Source organism: Chiloscyllium plagiosum, unplaced genomic scaffold (assembly GCF_037043375.1).
Source record: "Chiloscyllium plagiosum isolate Xiang-an unplaced genomic scaffold, Cpla_swu_hap1 HiC_scaffold_11, whole genome shotgun sequence".
Taxonomy (NCBI): domain Eukaryota; kingdom Metazoa; phylum Chordata; class Chondrichthyes; order Orectolobiformes; family Hemiscylliidae; genus Chiloscyllium; species Chiloscyllium plagiosum.
This window is the reverse complement of record NW_028270149.1, coordinates 82057350-82077935: the sequence shown is the minus strand read 5'-3', so window position 1 is coordinate 82077935 and position 20586 is coordinate 82057350. Positions and strand designations below refer to the sequence as shown.

Genomic DNA, 20586 nt, shown 5'->3' with positions numbered 1-20586 from the left:
AAAAGTATGGCTTGGGTGGCCAGCTGTTGCTGTCCACAGCATTCAATGCAACGTCTTCCTTTCTGAAAACACTTGGGCTCCTGATAAAATCATTGGAGAGAAAGGCAAATGGAAGTGGTGTCATATACACTAAACAGGTGCATTCAGTTGCACAGTCATAACATCTGGCAGGAGTGAGAAAGATACAAGCTACACAATATTTTACAGATTTAAAAAAAAATTTTGCCTTGCAGGGTGTGTTTAACAGTGTTATCTAGACCTATGCAGGCAATTGGAAGCACTAGCTTTCGGAACGCTGCTCCTTCATCAGAAAGGAGCGACGCTCCAAACTCTAGTGCTTCCAATTAAACCTGTTGGGCTACAAGCTGGTGTTGTGTGATTTTTAACTTTGTATATCCCAGTCCAACACCGGCATCTCCAAATTATTATCAATCAAACCCGAGAATTCCACGGAATACCAACAACAAAAATTATAGTAGCTCCAAAATATTCTAGAAGCCAGTACAGACTACAAACTTATGTGGAAATAGAGAAATATCTGATAAATAAATCCTTACATTCATTAACTCCTTTCTTTAAAAAAAATTGTATTAATGTAATGGACAAAATCCAGATCACAAAAATCTTGCAGAGAAGCTAAAGACTTTTTAAACATGAATGGAGCTATAAAGAGTCAAGATATTACCATCAATTACTCTGAATATGGTTTGATGTAAGGTAGACTGTGTAAACCTAAACAAAGAACAAAACTTATTGACAGGAACAATTGGGAGACTGGTTTCTAACCTAAAGCTTAACCACCGTACCTTATCTAAATTCAACATGCAGACCTCAGCCACAAAAGAAAGCTGAGCCAGGACATGACAAAGCATTACCTGACACTCAGTCGTGACCCCATGACACTTGTACCCTTAAACAAACAATCTTGGCACTAAAAGAAAAAAAAATCTCTATTTTGACGTTATACAAAACTGCACAGCAAACCACTTTATAAGATGAACATTTTTTTCAAACTGAAGATTGTTCAATGGAAACTCACTCAGGTGCTTCAACTCCCATTTTCACTTGAGCACGTGCCAAAGCAGCACTATACAACGTGTCAGAAGATGAGTAAGGACAAAAAAAAACGATTCAACATTTCAACCAGGACACCTGGTGGCTTACAGCGGTAAAGTAAAAAAAAATCAAAGTGCAGGGATTGGGGCTGAAAACAATAAGATTGAGGCATAATTGCAATAAACGATCAAGTGTCAGATATTGCACAATGCAGTACGTTTCAAATGCAGTCACTGAGTGCATTCAGGGTAAAACGCTAAACGGCAGCACAAATCCTTGCAGAATAGAAAGTATGAAGTGCAAGCAAAACTAACAATCTGATACATTTTAGCTGTCAGGTCTGAAACATCAACTCAGTATTAATGCTAGAAGGTACATTCATGAATATTCTACATTACCAGCATATTAAAATATAAAATCAACACAGCATTTTACCAAGAGAGCATCAGCAAACTTACATGTACGCTGGAGTCAGTGTTGCTGTCCTAGACGGTTTAAGCACAGAAACTGGGAATTTCCAGTTAGTAGGGTTACTGGTTTTCCATTTCAATGGCATGTTGTTATAAAGGTACTATCATACCAGCGACAAGCATTTCCAAACCAGACTTCCAGCAATGAGCTCCATACCAGATAAGACTGTTCACAGTGGCTGATGCTTAGAACACGTGAATCATTCTGGCACTGTTCTTAAGCTAATGCTTTCCATTGCTGTATTTCATTGAACAGAGCTGAAAGGCATTCTCCTTCCCCAAATCCTTTGTCTCTCCTGAAGCGCAAGATGTGGTTTCAATCGTGCTAACTCAACAATAGTGTCACCTTATTCAAGGGAAAGCTTTGACTGCAACACGCAGACTGATTCTCAGAAACAGCACACTAGGGCTTTGTTTACCAGCACACTGCTCGAATAAGATAAGGACTGCAAGAACAGTGCTACCTGTATGGAAGCTCTGCAATGAAGCAGTAAATTATTCACAGTTTACACCCTTCATTTCAGTAAGATTTGAACAGCACTGTAGAGGGGGAAAACACACACACACACACACACACAAAGGATCATGTGATAGATTTGAGTCATCAACATACCTACTCAAAATACACTTGTCATCCTCTGTAAATTCTTCTTTTGGGCTGCAACAATACAAATGTGATATAAATTTCAGCATAGCCCTGGGCCACTGCTAATAGACATCAGGGAACAAATTCAGCAGCCTATTTTTCTCCTGTGAAAGCTCCATCCAAATATAGCATCAATGCTATTGTGATAGAAATCTTTTCCATTCTAACAGTCCATCACAGCCACAATGCAGAGTCCAAGATGTCAAAAAATCAGAAATGATGCAATTTCCTGAATGCCCGTCCAGTGTCTGCTGCTCAGTATGCTTTTATTTTCCCCATACTCCTTGCCGAGCTCCACACTCAAACACTGGAGTGTTTTACAACGTGCTGTATGGCATGACTCTCATTCTGAGTCTTCTGCAGGGAAGCGGGCTGCTTGCAGTATGTTCCAGCAGTCACAATCAGCAGTGCTGTTAACGATCCAATTCAACGGTTCTCAAATACCTCATCAAACACTCAAAGTTGTGTCGGGGCAGTTGGTCAAGCAGGTGGCCATCTGGGACTATTCTGCTAGTGATCCCAGGTGCTGGCAACTGATAACCATCCCTAATGATAACATTCAGGACATGTGGTTTCATAAGCGAGAGCAACATATTAATATTTGACCAGCCCCTTTCTTTTAAAGAAAAATGACTACTCAAAGCTTTTCTTTGCAAGAGATTGCAATCCACCTCAGAATATTTTATGCTCTATTTCCAAAGACTTCAGAGAAGTTAGTTATTGCATATTGTTTGATTTGTATACACAATCAGAATATATTTAATATAGGATCGTATACAAGTAACATAAAACACTATACTTCCATATCTGCACTGAAATGAAAATTGAAAACAGGCACATATTTATCTGTCATTTGTGCGAAGAGAATTGTTTATCTCATTAAGACCAAAATCAGACATGCAATAGCATAAATGATTTCTGTTTTAGCAAACCACCACTGCACCTATAGTGTGAATGTGCCTTCAACCTTATGTCAGAACCAGACTGAACAGAGTTTGGGGATAAACAGATTTACAGTGCTGCCTAAGTTCAATATTACAGAGCTGAAAATACTTGGCATGAGCACGAAATGCAGCGTAAATGCATTCACTCGTGGACACCATTTCTGTAGTTGTTTTTCTTCTTGCTTTCATGATAAAACTGATAGTCTTGAAGTCCCTGACAAAGGTGACAATTGTAATGACATGACATCATGACTATGCAACACACTTTTACGTGTGTATTTCATTGAGATGGTGTCAGTTTAAGCAGTTTATTTTGGGGGGGAGGGAGGGGAATGCAGAACTATGTCGTCAGGGTTTGAAAAACTCTTAATGATAATATTCAGGCTATGTAGCTTCATAAATAATAAGGTTTTAATCATCTGGAGAGACCTGCACTGTTCTCCTCAGAGCAGTGGTTAAGTGGAGGTTTAATAGAGATGCTCAAAAATCTGCAGTGTTTGATGGAGCACAAAAACAGGGCCACCAAACAGAGAATACAATCTTCAAAATAATTGACCAAGATGAGAGGGGGGTGTTGGACATGTGACCTAGAATGTTTTGCCTGAAAGAATAGTGGAAGCAGAGTTAATTGCAATTTCTAAAAACGAAATGAACTTCTCTACCAACTCGGAAAAACATGCGGAGAGCCAACATAACATTGGGTTGGATGAAATCCCATGGATCGAGTACTCATGACCTCTTAAATCAGAGTAATATGGTTGCCATGGAGTTATGGCTAATTTGAGGGATAGCCACAGTTAATGGGACACTGCATTGCATCTCTGTCAAACTTATAGAGCTAGTGCGATTAAAATTGGGGATAGGGGAAAAAAACAAACCCACACTTTAGTGGGCTACGAAGATTCTGCTTGACCACTTGCTATCCCAAACTGTTTATAAATTCACCTCACACTGCACACTCCTGCAAGCATGCTACATTACCTATGGCTACAGCCTCTGCTTGAATCAGAACCTGTAAAATGACTCTTCACTTAACACACCTTCCTCGAGGTTAAAAAAAGATGAAACAAATGTGTTTGAACGTAACAACTAAAGCCCCAGCCAACTGAATTGATGGGCAGTTTTCATTATGTGATGAATTTGCCATAAGGGTCAATTCCATGATGAATGTTCCTGCGGTGGAGTTTTGGCCCTCCAGGCGTAAATATTGCAAAGTCTGGGATAAACCACCTACAATTGTTGACAGAAAATTTCTAATATCTTCTCCAATTCTACAGCCAGGAGCAGAAATCACAATATCAACCCTAAATATGTCAGTAGAGAAAAGAAAGAAATGTTGAAAACAGACTTGCAGTTAACAGAGAACTATTGGCTAGTTACATTTATACACACAAGTACATGTAAACTGATTAAAACTGGGGAGAGGGACACAAAACTAAGAGGAACTGAATGTCATTGGTCTTTTATCAGACAGCAATGTGCATATGCCAGTTCTAAAACCATGATGGAATCAATCCAGTTCAACATAGTGAACTTTGCTTATACATATATAGATGTGAAACTGCAATTTATAACCATACAATGAAACTCAATATTTAAGAAATTCTTCATTGATCTTGCAACATCACACTTCAGAGATAATTTGCTTCTGCTTCATCTAAAAAATTAGGTTAATGCTGACTAACCTTCAGAGATTCTGCAATTTTACGTGCATTGTTGCTTCTCATCAGAGATTAGAATATCTCCATCCACCCATGCTGTACTCCTTTTATTAATTGCTGCAGTGCAAGAATAACTATCCATCCCATTGGTTAATTGAGTAGTCATGCTTAACATAGACTGGGTAGGAGCGGAAGGTTCCTTTCCCTGAAGGGACAATAACGACCGAGCTGGATTTTTGGAATAAATTACCAATTCATCTGGCGGGTAATGGCTCATTAATTACCATATTTATTGCAATAAATTGATGTGCTTGACATTTTGGTATTCGAATTCAGGACTCGACTTTGCCACATCAACCTGCCCCTTTGAAAACTGCATGAATCACAAAAAGTCAGCTTTCAGGTACAAATAATTAAGAGGACAAGCAGTATGTTGGTCTTCAGCACAAGTATAAAAGTAAGGCAATCTTGCTAGAACTATGAAGGACATTGATGAGATCACACCAAGAATTCTGTGCACAATTTTTAAAAAAACATGGAATACAGATGCTACTGGCTAGCCTTGAATTTATTGCCCATCTCTAATTATCCATAAGGCAGTTAAGATCACATGTTGCCAGACCAGATAAAGACAACAATTTCCTTCTGAAAAGGACGCCAGGGAACCAGGTAGGTTTTTCCAACAATCAATAATGATTTCAAGATCACCATTAGATTCTTAATTCCAGTTTTTTTTAAATTGAATTCCACCTTCTGCCATGGCAGCATTTGAATCCAGGACACAAGAATGTTGCCTAGGTCTCTAGATGACTAACGTGTCCTTGCTCAAACAGGGATATACTTTCACAAACAGCAATTGAGAGAAGGTTCACGAAGGTGATTCATAGGAGAAAGGTCTTGCCTCATCAGGAGATTGAGCTGGCTGGACTAACATCCACTGGAGAATAGAAGAGTGACATGGATATTAAAACATGCAAGATTTGGAGCTGACTTGTCAGTTTAAAGCTAAAGGGTCTAACATATAACATTTAGATGAGAACGTTTTTCCCTCGGAGTCATTAATGTATGGATTTCTGTTCCCACGCAAGCAGTTACTGAATATATCCAAAGCTAGGTTAGGTAGACTTCGGATACACAAGGCAGGCAACGGTTAAGGAGTTGAAGCCAAATTGGATCAGTCAAGATCTTGCTGACTGCCACTGCAAGCTCAAGGGGGAAAATGGCCTACTCCTACTCCTTTTCCTTTTGCTTAAGTTTTTGAATGCATCTCTAGACACTACAACACCAGCATGTTTCAGGCAAACCAAAGAGCATCTTGCACCAAGTCGATAGTCTGCTAGTCACAGTTGATGTTTGTCTCAAGGTGCATTCCTGGGAACAGCTTGTGGAGCACAGTATCCTGTATTATTGAGTTGGTCAGTATGAAACTTGGCAAAAATATTGCACCCTAGAAGTTGGGCAATGAATGGTTCCTCCTATCAGAGTAGCTTAAAAGACAATGTAGTGTCAGAAGTCACACAACACCAGGTTATAGCTCAATAGGATTAGTTGAAATCGTAAGCTTTAGGAGTGCTGCTCCTTGGTCAGGTGAAGCACGGGGAGATTTTGGGTTTGCGTAATAGAGTCTTATGGGGATAGCTGTCATCTCTATCATAATCTTGGTGCTTGCCGTAAAGTTATGGTGCGATTTTCTGCCAAATGAGTTTGAAAGCCTCCTCAGGGAATCATCTGACAGGGTCCATCATCTCCCCTTTTCCTGTAGACATTAAGGATGAAACACATGGATTATGGACTTGCTTATATTTCTATTGTCCAGCATCTGTTGTTTTTTCCTCTATGACGTGCAATCTACTAGACAAACAGTATCTGCTAAAAGGAATAATACAACATCATACATTGCAGGTGAACAACCTAACAAAACACTGATTACTACACAAAATGCTGAAAAGCAGAGATGAGTCAGTATTTGCAAAGAGCAAAACATGTTAATGCTTTACTCAAACATAATTGAGTGTGTGCTACATAATAATTGCTGCAAGCCACAGAAATTCAAAATTTCTTACTGTGCTTTGCAATTTTACAACTCTGCAAATGTGAAGAATGGGAGCGAAAAGAACTTGAATGTAACTGCCCAGAAATTATTTTGGATTAGTGATGCTGGAAGAGCACAGCAGTTCAGGCAGCATCCAAGGAGCATTAAAATCGACATTTAGGGCAAAAGCCCTTCATCAGGAATAAAGGCAGAGAGCCTGCAGGGTGGAGAGACAAGCGAAAGGAAGGTGGGGTGGGGAGAAAGTAGCATAGAGTACAATAGGTGAGTGGGGGAGGGGATGAAGGTGATAGGTCAGGGAGGAGGGTGGAGTGGATAGGTGGAAAAGAAAATAGGCAGGTAGGACAGGTCATGAGGACAGTGCTGAGCTGGAAGTTTGGAACTAGGTGAGGTGGAGGAAGGGGAAATGAGGAAACTGTTGAAGTCCACATTGATGCCCTGGGGTTGAAGTGTTCCGAGGCGGAAGATGAGGCGTTCTTCCTCCAGGCGTCTGGTGGTGAGGGAGCGGCGGTGAAGGAGGCCCATGACCTCCATGTCCTCGGCAGAGTGGGAGGGGGAGTTGAAATGTTGGGCCACAGGGCGGTGTGGTTGATTGGTGCGGGTGTCCCGGAGATGTTCCCTAAAGCGCTCTGCTAGGAGGCGTCCAGTCTCCCCAATATAGAGGAGACCGCATCGGAAGCAACGGATATAATAAATGATATTGGTGGATGTGCAGTTAAAACTTTGATGGATGTGGAAGGCTCCTTGGATGGAGGTGAGGGAGGAGGTGTGGGCACAGGTTTTGCAATTCCTGTGGTGGCAGGGGAAGGTGCCAGGATGGGAGGGTGGGTTGAAAGGTGCCAGGATGGGAGGATGAAGGGTGCCAGGATGGGAGGCCCAGAAATTATGTTGATATATGAACACAATCATTAATGCCAATTTATGAGTCACAATGTATCTCAACCTGCTATGGAAGAGGAGTGAGGAAATTACAGGGTCTCTAACCCAATTTTTTTTTATTCCTCCCTGGCCACAAAAGAGGTGCCAAAGGACTGGAGAACAGCCAGTGTGATTCCACTTTTCAAGAAGCATGGTAAAGATGAACCAGGGGAATCACAGATCACTGAACCTCATCAGCAGAAAGACTTGATCTCCCTTTAGAAAGGCAGGATTTAATCAGAGATAGTCAGCATAGCTTTGACATGAGGAGGTCATGCCTGACAAATTTAATTGATTTTTTCAAGAAGGTGACCAAGTATGTAGGTGAGGGTGGGGTGTAAGTTGACATAGCTTATATGGATTTCAGCAAAACTTTTGACAAGGTCTCACATGGGAGAGGTAAACGTACACGGGATTCAGGGTAACCTAGCAAGTTGGATCCAGAATTGGCTGAGTGGTAGCAGACCATGGGTGGTGGTAGTAGAAGGATGTTTGTGTGACTAGAAGCCAGTTTCCAGTGGCGTATCATAGGGATTGATGCTGGGTCCCTTGTAGTTTGTGACATATATAAACGATACAGATAACAGTTTAGGAGAGTATGACAACCTGGTGTGCAGATGACATAAGGCAGCATACTGGACAGTGAGGAAGATCTTAAATTACAGCAAGATATAGATGGATTGGTCAGATGGACAGATCAGTGGCAGGTGGAACTTCAGTGTGATAAGTGTTTCATGTCAACACTCTGGAAGAAGCAACAAGAGAGTACTCAATGAATGGCAGTACACTGGGAAGCTCAAAAGGAACACAGGAATCTTGAGGTGTTTATCCACAGATCCCACAGGGTGGCAGGTAGTTTATTAAGGTAGTTAAGGCAGCATACTGGACAGTTATCTTTACTTTCATTCACTCGTGGAAGGTAGGTGCTACTGGTCGGGCCAGCATTTATTAGCTATCCCCAATTGCCCAAGAAGGTACTGGTGGTGAGCTGCCTTCTTGAAGAGCTGTGGTCCTGTGCTTTATTTTGATCCATAATGACCTTTGTGAGTGAATTCCAGGATTCTGATCCAGCGGCAGTGAATAAATCTCCAAGTCAAGATGGTGCGTGGCTTCAAGGGGAATTTGCAGGTGGTGATGTTCCTAGTCTTGGCATATATTATGTGAGCAGAGAGATGATGTTGGAGCTGTGCAGGACTTTGACTGGCCATAGCTGGAGTGCAGTGTGCCGTTCTGGTCACTGCACTATATGAAGGATGAGTTTGCATTTGAAGGTGGGCAGAGGATGTCGCCTGGGATGGGAACACTTTCACTACAAAGAGGCTGGATAAGTTTGGATTATTTTCTATAGAGCAGAGAAGGCATGATTGGTGTGTGGAAGATTGATGGACATGAACAGGTTTGATAGAATGCAACTATTCCCCTTAGTTGAAGAGTCAATGATAAGGGTGCATAATTTTAAGGTGAAAGGCTGGAGGTATAGAAGGGTATTTGAGAAAAAAGAATTTTTTTATTAGAAGTGGTGGAAACTTGGAATGCACTTCCGGGAGGGTAGCTGATGCAGAAAACCTCAACTCTGTAAAAAGTATTTGGATGAGCACTAGAAGGGCTTGAAAATAAGACTAGTGTAGATTGAGCGTGGTTTTTGTCAGTGCAGACTCAATGGGTTGAAGGTCCTCCTCAGTATTGAACAATTCTATTATTCTAATGTTGCTTTGCGATGTCAAATGTCATAAAAATTAAATAAACATCTGGGGATATTATTTCACAGCCTTACTGCAAAATGGCACAAGTCCATCCTAAGCCCCTCTGCTTCCACTGCTCCCAAGGACAGCAGCAGCATAATCACTGGGATATTAATGAACACTGCCTGGACTTGGACACATGTCACAGGTTCCTCATTAAATGCTGGGTCACAATCCTGCAATTCGCTACCTTACATCACTGTGGGGTCACCATAATGACTCTAAGCTTTCAGAGCAAATACTTTCCAAAGCATCAAGGGATAGCAATAAAATCTGCCTTGCCCACATTCTGAGAACCTAGTAATATTCCAGTTGCTATCAAAATCTGATCTCTAAACCCTCAGTGTAATACTCCTTGCCAAGTGCAATTTCGATGAATTTATTCATTCTTTCAGGTGATAATGTCTGCTCCAACTGTAGGATTACAACTGCATGGACAACAGAGTAAAACAGAAATTACTTTACATTGAATTTTAATTACAGGATGTCCCACCTAAAGGAATGTTTGAAACATTCTTGATTTTAGAGGAATGGTCTTGTATGGGAAGGGCAGGGTGTCAGTCATGGCTTCATGTACTCCATCGGTTTTTGGAAAGAAAGTAATAAGAAGAACTGAATGGACAACAAGACCTTTCTGCTTTCCAATGGCTGAGGATATGTTTTACCTGTTAAGTGTCATAGCTGTGACAAAGAGCAAACCTGTTCTTTGTTTGCAAAGGTCAACTCTGAAACTAAATTCATTTCTTAATTAAATTTTCTCTCCCAGGATTTTATAACGATTAGCATTTAAACCTGCAGGTGTCCAAAAATGGCAGACCCACCAAGCGTCCTCACCTGCTTCTATTTCCCCTGTAAGTGCTTCCACCTTTGAGTTAATTTCCCATGTTCCCATTGTTCTTTAGGGTTATACAACCAACGGATAGCTCCGCACCTTTTGGAAGACCAACTAAACCACCCGGAGGAGAGGATCTTTTCATAGGAAATAGTTTCACCTTCAGAAAACCCAGCATGACAATGAATTCATAACATAATCACAGGTATTCACATTTGCCCAAACACAAATAACCTATTTTAGGATTCAATAACAACTTACTTTGAAATCAAATCTTTCTTACTGCTTCTGAAAAAAAATAGAGCTTAAACTTTATCTAGTGTGAAGGAAGGTTGAGGACACCCAGACAACATTGTGCAGTCCAAAATCCAAACTGTTAAAGACCACATTAACATTTGGAGTCTTGGTGTAAAAGTGAGATATGATGTGTCATTTCCAATTAACTAGTGCAATCTGTATTCCTATTGGGAATCCTCGCTTACACACTGACTTCGGCGTTGTTGCAATGAAAACTCACCTCAATGTGCAAAATTGTATTAGAACTAAAGTCATGCCTGTCAACAAAGACTATATTCCAAGTATAGGTTTTAATGTGTTTCATTTCAAACAGATACCTGCAGATCTTGGGCTCTTGAAGGTCAATCTAATCCCTGGAATACCAAAACCTCCACAAAGCCAATGTTTCAACTGTCTGTGAGGCTACTCAAGACAACATGGCATAGTTATTTTTCACAATCTCTGAGACAGAGGTCAATGATATCTGATTCTGTTACAGGGTACGTTCCCTATCATTTTCAAAACTACTGTCATCTCATTCTACTCAAAACAAAGCCCAACTTCATTCTGTCTTTCCAGATGATCACCTCCATCACAAAGTTCCCTTTCCTCCACAAAGTTTCTGCAGAATACAGTTCTACATTTTCTGCAATTCCACTTTTGAAATCATTCAAAAAACAAAATGATTCCCATCCCCACCACTAAACTGAAATGATCCTCAAAGCTTCAGATAAAATTTGGTATGGTTTTGACTGTGGAAAATTAATCCATCCTCACCTTTCTTAATCTACCCTCAAACATTTGGCTCAGTGAATCACGCCATTCTCCTCCGAAGCCTGTCCTCCATCTTCTAACACTACAAGTCAGTTTCCCATCTACTGCAGACTTCAGTTCATCCACAACTTTGCTGCCGACACATTAGCCTGCCAAGTCTTGTTCACCTCCTTGCTTGCTGGCCTACATTGGCTCACAAATCAGCAAAGCTCAAATTTCAAAGTCTCATGTAGTGCTCAAATCTTTCAATAGCTATGCCCCTCCCCAACACCTCCTTAAGCCTCACTGATGGTCACAGATCTCTGCTCTTCTTCAATTTGAGTCCCCTAATCAACACAGTTTGTGACCTTCCATTGGCTGTCTCCACACCAAACTCTAGAACCTATCTTTTAAGCCTCTCCAATTGCATCTCTGTCCTTCCTTAAAACATTCCTCAAACATCCAAGACTCCTCATTACCTGGATAAGTACCAAATATTGTCTGCTAACACTCCTGCTAACCATCTTCAGATGTGAATGTGCTACATAAATCTAAGTTATTGTTTCAAAATTAGTTTTCAACCAAGTAAATGAGATTAAATTCTCTACGTGGGTTTTCACGAATTATTGAAATGTCAATTCTGGCTCAGTGAGAGCACACTCATCTTTTAGTTCAAAAAGTTATAGGTTTGTGCCCTACTCAGAAGGCTTGAGAATAATCGAGCACAATACTCAAAACGTCCACATTATCTTGTGGATGAAGGCATCAAACCAAGATGTTTCTTATTCTCTCAAGTAAGTGATCCTATGCTACTATACGAAGATCAGGGGAATTATCCTGCTATTTCAGGCAATATTCATGCCTCAACCATAAAAACTGACTTGCCTGCTTCCCACAATACCCAGTGACCACACTTCAAAAAATGTTTTATTCAGCTGTGAAGTAGTATGAGCCTTCCTGACATTGTGAAAGGAAATATAGAAAAGCAATTTTTTTTTTCTCTTGGGTAAACTTGTCACAAAATCCATCTAAAAGAGAACATTATTCAAACCTGTCATTGCACAATGACAAAGACAGAGAATGTGCATTCTTTATTGTTATCACCGTTGCCAGGCAACATATATTCAGAAGGCAATGCAGGGGTCTATGTACAAATCAATCCATATTATAATCTGGATTAGTGGTGCTGGAAGAGCACAGCAGTTCAGGCAGCATCCGAGGAGCAGTAAAATCGACATTTCGGGCAAAAGCCCTTCATCAGGAATAAAGACAAAGAGCCCGAAGTGTAGAGAGATAAGCTAGAGGAGGGTGGAGGTGGGGAGAAAGTAGCATAGAGTACAATAGGTGAGTGGGGGAAGGGATAAAGGTGATAGGTTGGGGGCGGGGGGAGGGGGGAGTGGATAGATGGAAAAGAAGATAGGCAGGTAGGACAAGTCATGGGGACAGTGCTGAGCTGGAAGTTTGGAACTAGGGTGAGGTGGGGGAAGGGGAAATGAGGAAACTGTTGAAGTCCCTTGCCCCACCTTACCCTAGTTCCAAACTTCCAGCTCAGCACTGTCCCCATGACTTGTCCTACCTGCCTATCTTCTTTTCCATTTATCCACTCCACCCTCCCCCCGACCTATCACCTTCATCCCCTCCCCCACTCACCTATTGTACTCTATGCTACTTTCTCTCCACCCCCACCCTCCTCTAGCTTATCTCTCCACGCCTCAGACTCTCTGCCTTTATTCCTGATGAAGGACTTTTGCCCGAAACGTCGATTTTACTGCTCCTTGGATGCTGCCTGAACTGCTATGCCCTTCCAGCACGACTAATCTAGAATCTGGTTTCCAGCATCTGCGGTCATTGTTTTTACCTAACCCATGTTATAATTTGAGTACAAAAATGCTTTGCATCGCTTTGAGATTCCATTGGTAGAACTGCAAATTCAAATTTCTGACTTCAGGGAACTGTTATATCCATGTGAATATTGCTAATTGGAGTTACATTTCAAACAATCCAAATTAAAACAGTTGTAATATAAAGGTTGTTTTCATATAAAATGATGTAAGTTAAAATACATTGAATAGATCACACTTTTATGTTGACATCTCAGTTGAATGAGCTCATGGAGATATAGTTTGGAAAATAACAAAAGAATTTGCCATGTTGGAGCTGAGTAGGTGAATGTGGACAGAGCAACAGGATGGCTAATTTACACAAACAGCAACGAGAAAACATTAGTTCATCTGCGATGCTCACGTGAATTAAAAAAAAGGATGTTTCCAGGATACAGAGAATTTCCCAGTGCAATGGGATTTGCTTTAGTCCACCCCTCTACCAGACAATGAAATCTCATTGAACATTTAGGTTCAAAGATGCGCTTTCAGTACTAGACTAAAATGTCAACATTGATTAATCGCTCAAGCCCTTGGGGGGAAGGTGGGGTGGTACTGGTGAACCAATAGCCTTCCGACTCAGTGATGAGTGATATGCTGATTCAGTTTTACAGAATGACGACATTACTCATGATAAATTGCTATTGTTAAAAAAAACTGATGTATCTCCATCTGATCAAATGAAAATGAAGCATTGCTTTCAGAATACATGAAAGGACAGGACCCAGGATTGAATGGTTTCTATTTGCATAACTGCAATATAGCTATGGAAGACCTGCACTTGGCATCAAGATTAGCCTAAGCTCTGACATTTAATTCCTAATGCCTGTGATTCCACCTCCTGGCCTTTCTTACCGATGCACCTTAAACCATTATCCCCACCCCTCCGCACACACTCCCTTTGACTAAGATTATCTTCACCATGTACCCGCACCCAGCCAACTGCCACACTTGAACAGGGGCTCAGTATCTTGGAGTTGCAATCAACAAATAAATTTCTGTGAATGTCATTTTTCTATGTTAAAAGATACTATGTGAATGCAAATTCGTTCGGTTGTCATGTTAATCCAGTCAATATTAATTCCCTTCACACTTCAGCAAGGCCAGGTTTCACAGCTTCAAGGCTTTAGGGCAAACTAATTGCACACAGAGTTTCAATGTTTCAGTTACACTGAATATGCAGCCTGAGCTGATCTTCAAACTCATCATAAATTGCACAAAGGCATCTTTCTGTCTAGGTTGTACTGCAGAGATGTAGTATGACTTGTATTGAGATGGAATTTGCAGCAAGAACATGAAAAATGGTCGACTTTATATTTACGGCAGCAGTGGACTTTATTTTACATTCAGGAGGCGGGGGATGGCAGGGTACTGCAGAAACTGGCTTCTTGGTTTATTTTTCCTTGAGATTCAACACAAATACTTCAAGTATAGTAAGTCACCAGTGATGGAAAGTTTGTGGCTTTGTCTCCACCTAGAGGCAGTCAGATGAAATGCATGTGGAAAATACAAACTGCTGGAGTCGTCCTGAAGTTGTGAAAAACATTATTTGGATTTTCAAACTTGGCAAACACAAATAAGTAATTGTGTGTCTCAGATAGGGGAGTGATAAAGACAGGAGAGTTGTCTACCAAACAGCAGAACTCTATTTCAGAACCTGATCATTGCCTGTTCAATGTTCTGGGGATGTGAAATGCAAATCATTTATTCCACGATTTTGATAAATAATAAATGAATTCTGATCCTGGTTGCATCCCCAACACACATATGCAATCCTCAACAGAACAAGGGAGCAGAAATATAAGTTGCTCCCAAATAAAGATCAGAACACACTACGTAAATCCCAAGTCATTTTGACGCTTCGTTCTGTCCACGTTTTCTGTTAATTATAGATAGTACCAAAGGATGAAAAGCCCAGTGCAAAAGTTTAAAGTAGGATTATTGACCTTAAATTGACAACTATTTTTTTTGTTCAACTAAAGCCTTAGCAACAAATTACTGATTAATTATTAATAGTTAATGGACAGTACAATAAAAAGCCTGCAGTCACATTTAAATGTCTCTTTATCGTCTGATATTTAAAACCTTTGAATGGACATAATGCAATAACGCCCCAACATTTAAATAAACAACGGACACCTGATAATTCAGAGACCAAGGCATGACTGCAATAGTTGTCAGTGTATAAATGTGAATCACTGAAGTGAGCCATCAACACCTTGTGCAAAAAAATGAGCAAGTCTTAAACTTTGGTGCATTTCGATAACATAGACATATCATTAATTATAAGTTGCCAAGTAAAATACACTTCTCTGTGGTCGAGACTAACTACTCAGACAGTGTGACATGCTGTGTCAATAAAGCAGTCAGGGACAGGGATGGGTCATGCTCACCTACGCAAAAACAGGATTTTGAGACGGGATAAATAAGGTCATCTTCAATATAAAGTTGACTAGTACACTGCAGTTTATTACAAGATAAAAGGGCTTATAACACCAAAACTATTTCTAAATTAATGTGTTGTGCAAGGCAGTTGGTTTACCAATTTCAAAATTAAATAAAATCTCATATTCCCACTGGCTGCTTCAATAATGATGCCTCATGCATTTTGTGAGTCAATTCGGGTGAACGACAGTTAGAGTAGAGAGTGTGTTTGTTACAGAGTGTCTTAGTTCCTTTCCTATAGATTTTCACAATTAGTATTTATTAACGGTAGGCAATTCTTCAGCAACCTCAACCTGGACATACTCTAAGGTTAACCTGGGTCACATCTTTTAAGTTGTAGTTTCAAAAACTTTGTTCACCCTTCCCTTTTCTTAGCATGATTTCCATGTCCCCTTTCCCATTAGTCTCCCTGTTTTACCTCTCATGACCCACCAGCTTCCTTTCACAGGCAGCACTACCTAAGTTGCAGAGAAGTTGAAGTAACTTCACTTGTCTTTGAATCCAATTATTTCATTTCAGTGTTGGGTTACTTGTTGCTTTATTGCTGTCAATCTTCAGTCTGCAATGCCAAGTGGCTGATCCATCTCGGCTTCTTCCAGTCGTCCCCATCATCACAGGTGCCAATACATTGTGCAAAAGTGAGGACTGCAGATGCTGGAAACCAGAGTTTAGATCAGAGTGGTGCTGGAAAAGCACAGCAGGTCAGGCAGCCTCCGAGGAGCAGGAAAATCAACGTTTCGGGCACTACCTGAGCTACCATTTGCATCAATCTCCCTGGCTGAGATTAAGCTAGCATGTTTGCAACTTTGGTGTCACTTTTGATTTCGAGATAAACACCAACTTCATATTCCTTCCATCTCCAAAGTGGCCTATTTCCACCTCAGTAAAACCATCCAAATTCAACCCGCCTCAGCTCTTCTGCTGCTGAAACACTCATTAATGCTTCCACTACCTCTAGACTCACCATTACACATTCCTAGCTGATGTCTCAAATTCTACCTAAACTTGAAGTCATCCAAAATTCTGCTGTTTGAGTCTTGATTTGCAGCAATTCCTTTTCAGCTATCACTCCTGTGCTCAATGACTTACAATGACTTGCAGTCAAACAATTCTTGTCCTTGTCCTTACCTTTGTTTCAAAATCTCTCCTTGTTCTTGTCCTTCCCTATATCACGATGCTCCTCCAGCTGCACAATCCACTGGATATCTACACTCCTCCAATTCTGACCTCTTGCTTGTCCCTACTAGTGGCTATGTATTTGGTTCTCTATCTCACTTCTCCCCATTAAAACTGACTTTTTAAAATCAAGTTTGATCATCTGATCTAATAGTGTCAACGGGTCAAAATCCTGCTTTCTTTTATGATGCCCTCTCAAGTGCCTTGGGACATTTTATTCTGTTAAAAGGTGCTTTATAAATACAATTAGTTGTTAACGTTCAAGAAGAATACTACCAATCCTGACTGCATCAAGAAGCTGACATTAGAAACAATTATGACAGGATAGAAATGCTGGGCATGTTATACTTGACTAACTTAACCCAATCTACAAAGCAGCAGATTCAACTCAAAGAGTCAAGGGTCGTATCCCAAGTTGTCTCAAATGCTGATTGTTGATCCATTTAATTCTTTCAACCAAGAGACCTGCTTCTGGCTGCAGTGGAAATTATCTTAGACAAAAGATAGTTTCCACATCATTTTAATCAGGTCCCAGTGATCATCTAGGTTAGATTTGAGCACCTGATAGGGGTATTTTGTATCACTGTGACGAGAGGAATGTACTAGCAATCCAGCTCCTCAACCCCAAAAGTTGCATGATTAGTGTGTATATGAGGATTCAATAAAATAATTAATGGATCCCCTTTTGTACTACTAATCTCTGAATACAATATCACCAAGGCTTCAATAATGAACTCAAAATCATCTGTATATTTTAACACAACATTTATTCTTAAAACAAGTGGCAAACATGGGTTTAACACCTGAGCTATAATCCAGAATTAGAATTGCATCGCCCATTCCAAACAGACAGAGTCGTGCGCACACACACCACAAAAGACAACAGTCTCCGCTTGGTCCACCGGGTTTCTCGTCAACAAAATTGAATTGATGACTGCCATAGAATGATGGTAGACCTTCAGATAAGATTGAAATCAAGCTGCATCAGAGTCATTTGAAACTGGTTACTTTTCAGCTTTTCATGGTTTATGAGGTAATTTGAAGTACTGATTGTTTGAAACTTTATCCATTTCTCCAAAGCTTCTACTGGGAGAAGCAAAGACCCTTGCAGCTCCTGAGGATCACCCACATCCGTGAAAACAGAAGTACAGGAAGGGTTGCTGACATAATTTTCTTGAGATCATATGATAAGAAACTTTTTAATCTATAAAATATCCAAACAGTTGCATAGCTTTCATTTTTTTTTTGCATAACCAATATAAATGTGCATTTCCAACACATAGAAAAGTAGATTTTCAAACTAGTCTTTGTCGGGTTTGAAATGATTGTACCCTGCTGCACAAGGCTTGCAGTGTGAGGGACAGGTTGGATAAAAAAATAGAATGCCTTCCTTTTGCTCACTGTTTTCACTGTCATAATGAGAAAATGAATACATACTACAATTTGCCAAAACCTACTGCTGCAAATATGGAGCAATGTCTGGTAATGGTAATGCACTTGTAGATACAGAGGAAGACTTCAGAATATTGCTAAATATTTGTTCATCATCTGATATATATCTGTATACATTCTGTAAAATCCTGTACCCAATGTCTCAACACATTACCAACAGATTCAAGAACAGCTTCTTCCCTGTTGTTATCAGGCTTATGAATGGATCTCCCATAGATTAGAGTTGATCTTTCACTGCACCTTCTCGTATCTGTAACACTATATTCTGTGTTCTGTTCTATTACCCTGATGTACTTATCTAAGGTACGGTTTGTCTGGTTAGCATGCAAAACAATACTTTCCACTGTATCTTGGTATATGTGTCAATAATACAGCAGATCAATAAACAACTGCCCCATTTCTCACCAGCCTGCCCATTCATTTCCACTGATTTTATAACAAAACAATACTGAACCTTTCACAAGTTACATTCCTTCAGTATAACATTGAACCACCAGTTTTTAAAAAAAGGAAACTTTTACTTTTAGCCAAAGAGACCTCAAGTTGAACCTGATCCGAATGTAATTTGTTGTGACACCATTCAATATTGAGTCATATGATAACATAGGATCCACAAGGCTTGAATATTGTGAATTAACCAAGTGAGGCAAACTATGACCAGTAATCTCCACGGAAACAAACCAAATGAATCTGTACACCTTCCACTCATCACATTGTTCAAGGAGGAGCCTGTCAAACGTTCAGGCTGGATACACAATGGCAAGAGAACAAAAGCAAAATTCAACAGGGACTGCAGACTTACTTACTCACAAAACCATGTAAAAACGCAGCCAGCAACTACTGAAAGTTTATGACTCATAACAGCCATCCTCACGCCCATTATAGTATTCTCAGGCTGAAACCATACACACCCTTCAACAAGCACTGGAAGCTTGGTAACTACAATACTTCAATAAGCCACTAATTGCAATTTTAATTAGGTTAAATCATTAACAAATAAATCTGATAAAGTAAGTTTTCTCTCTACCATACAAAATATGAAGAATGTTATTCCTGTATTGTGTAGCAAAGAGACAAGTTCATTGAAGAATGCTGCTATATTGTCCATTAAAAAGACCATAGTTATACGAAAATACTGGGTTTAAAATATGCTTCATGTGATCTCTACTTTAAAGTAGAGAATGGCTTGTGGTTTAGAATACGTTCAATTGTGAGAAATATTAAGGAATCTTTACACGAACATTACATATAACTAGTGGATGACTTGTTTATCCTATTACAGATGCCTACTCTCTCATTTGTTAAATTCAGCCTCTTCTGTTTCCATTTTCTGGTCTGAAAACATAATACTGCTGCTTATAACTTCACATAAGTTATTTTCATCACTTCAAAACTATTGTGGTTTTATTATTAATCCCTTAGGATATATCAGCCTCCAAGTCACAATCAATCGTGAAATTTGTACCATGAACAAAGCCAATACCAAATGGCCATGAGGTTTTCTGGATTTAAATTCTAATGAAAATTCATGTAACAACAAGGCAAAGCACATAGTTATAAAAAAGATATATATTGTGCCATATTAATCAACAAGATTAGGTTGCATAAGAACAAACTGAGTATTGGGTGCATTTACTGGGATCTCAAATCAAAGATCCATTATCCTTATCATTGTTCAATGTCTAGCAGAGCTGCAGGTCATTTTCTAATAGTTAACATCTTCAATGTAAACTAGTAATATCAGAAAAAGATGACAGTCAAAAGATAGCTACCCATTCATTTCAGGTCTGCATCTGGCAGACCAAATTGTGGATTGAGAAAATTACGAACATTTTCAAAGCAAACACTTACATGAATGCCTAACATTCTAAACAAATAAATAATATCAGTTTTAGCTCAGGGGAAGCACATTGCACTCCAAGGCAGAAAGCTAGTTACAATCCCTTCTCCAGGACCAAGTACATAATAATGCATGACAATTCAATGTCACATCATCAAATGTAGTATTGTTCCATCAAGACATTAAACTGAGACCTAGATGGATAGAGGAAATTTCACAGCATTATTCAATAAAATATTTTTTCACCATCTAGCCAACATTCATACTCAAAACAACACTATCAACGTCCAGACCAATAGACGTGCTTACTGTTTGTAGGAGTTAGTAATCGTTCAACAATAATTGTACTGTTACATTGGTTGTGAAATGTTTTAGGACACCAGGATGTTGTGATGTAAATTAAATATTCTCCTTGAAAACTTAAACAGGAGTCTGAATTTCTATC

The 20586-nt window shown here is 39.8% G+C and overlaps 1 protein-coding gene across 4 annotated transcripts in view; it reads right to left on the bottom strand.

Annotated features, from left to right (window-relative positions):
• Window positions 1-20586, bottom strand: part of klhl13 (kelch-like family member 13) — a 215369-nt gene that overhangs the window by 114626 nt on the left and 80157 nt on the right. The window contains exon 1 of one of the 4 annotated variants that reach the window (XM_043704361.2): window positions 2140-2449. The exons of 2 other annotated variants lie outside the window; for them this stretch is intronic. In XM_043704361.2, coding sequence (XP_043560296.2) covers window positions 2140-2219 — 80 coding nt within the window. In that variant the 5' untranslated portion in view covers window positions 2220-2449. Of the gene's footprint in view, window positions 1-1514; window positions 2031-2139; window positions 2450-20586 lie in introns of those variants that run through there. One more of the 4 variants, XM_043704360.2, reaches the window with a different exon arrangement.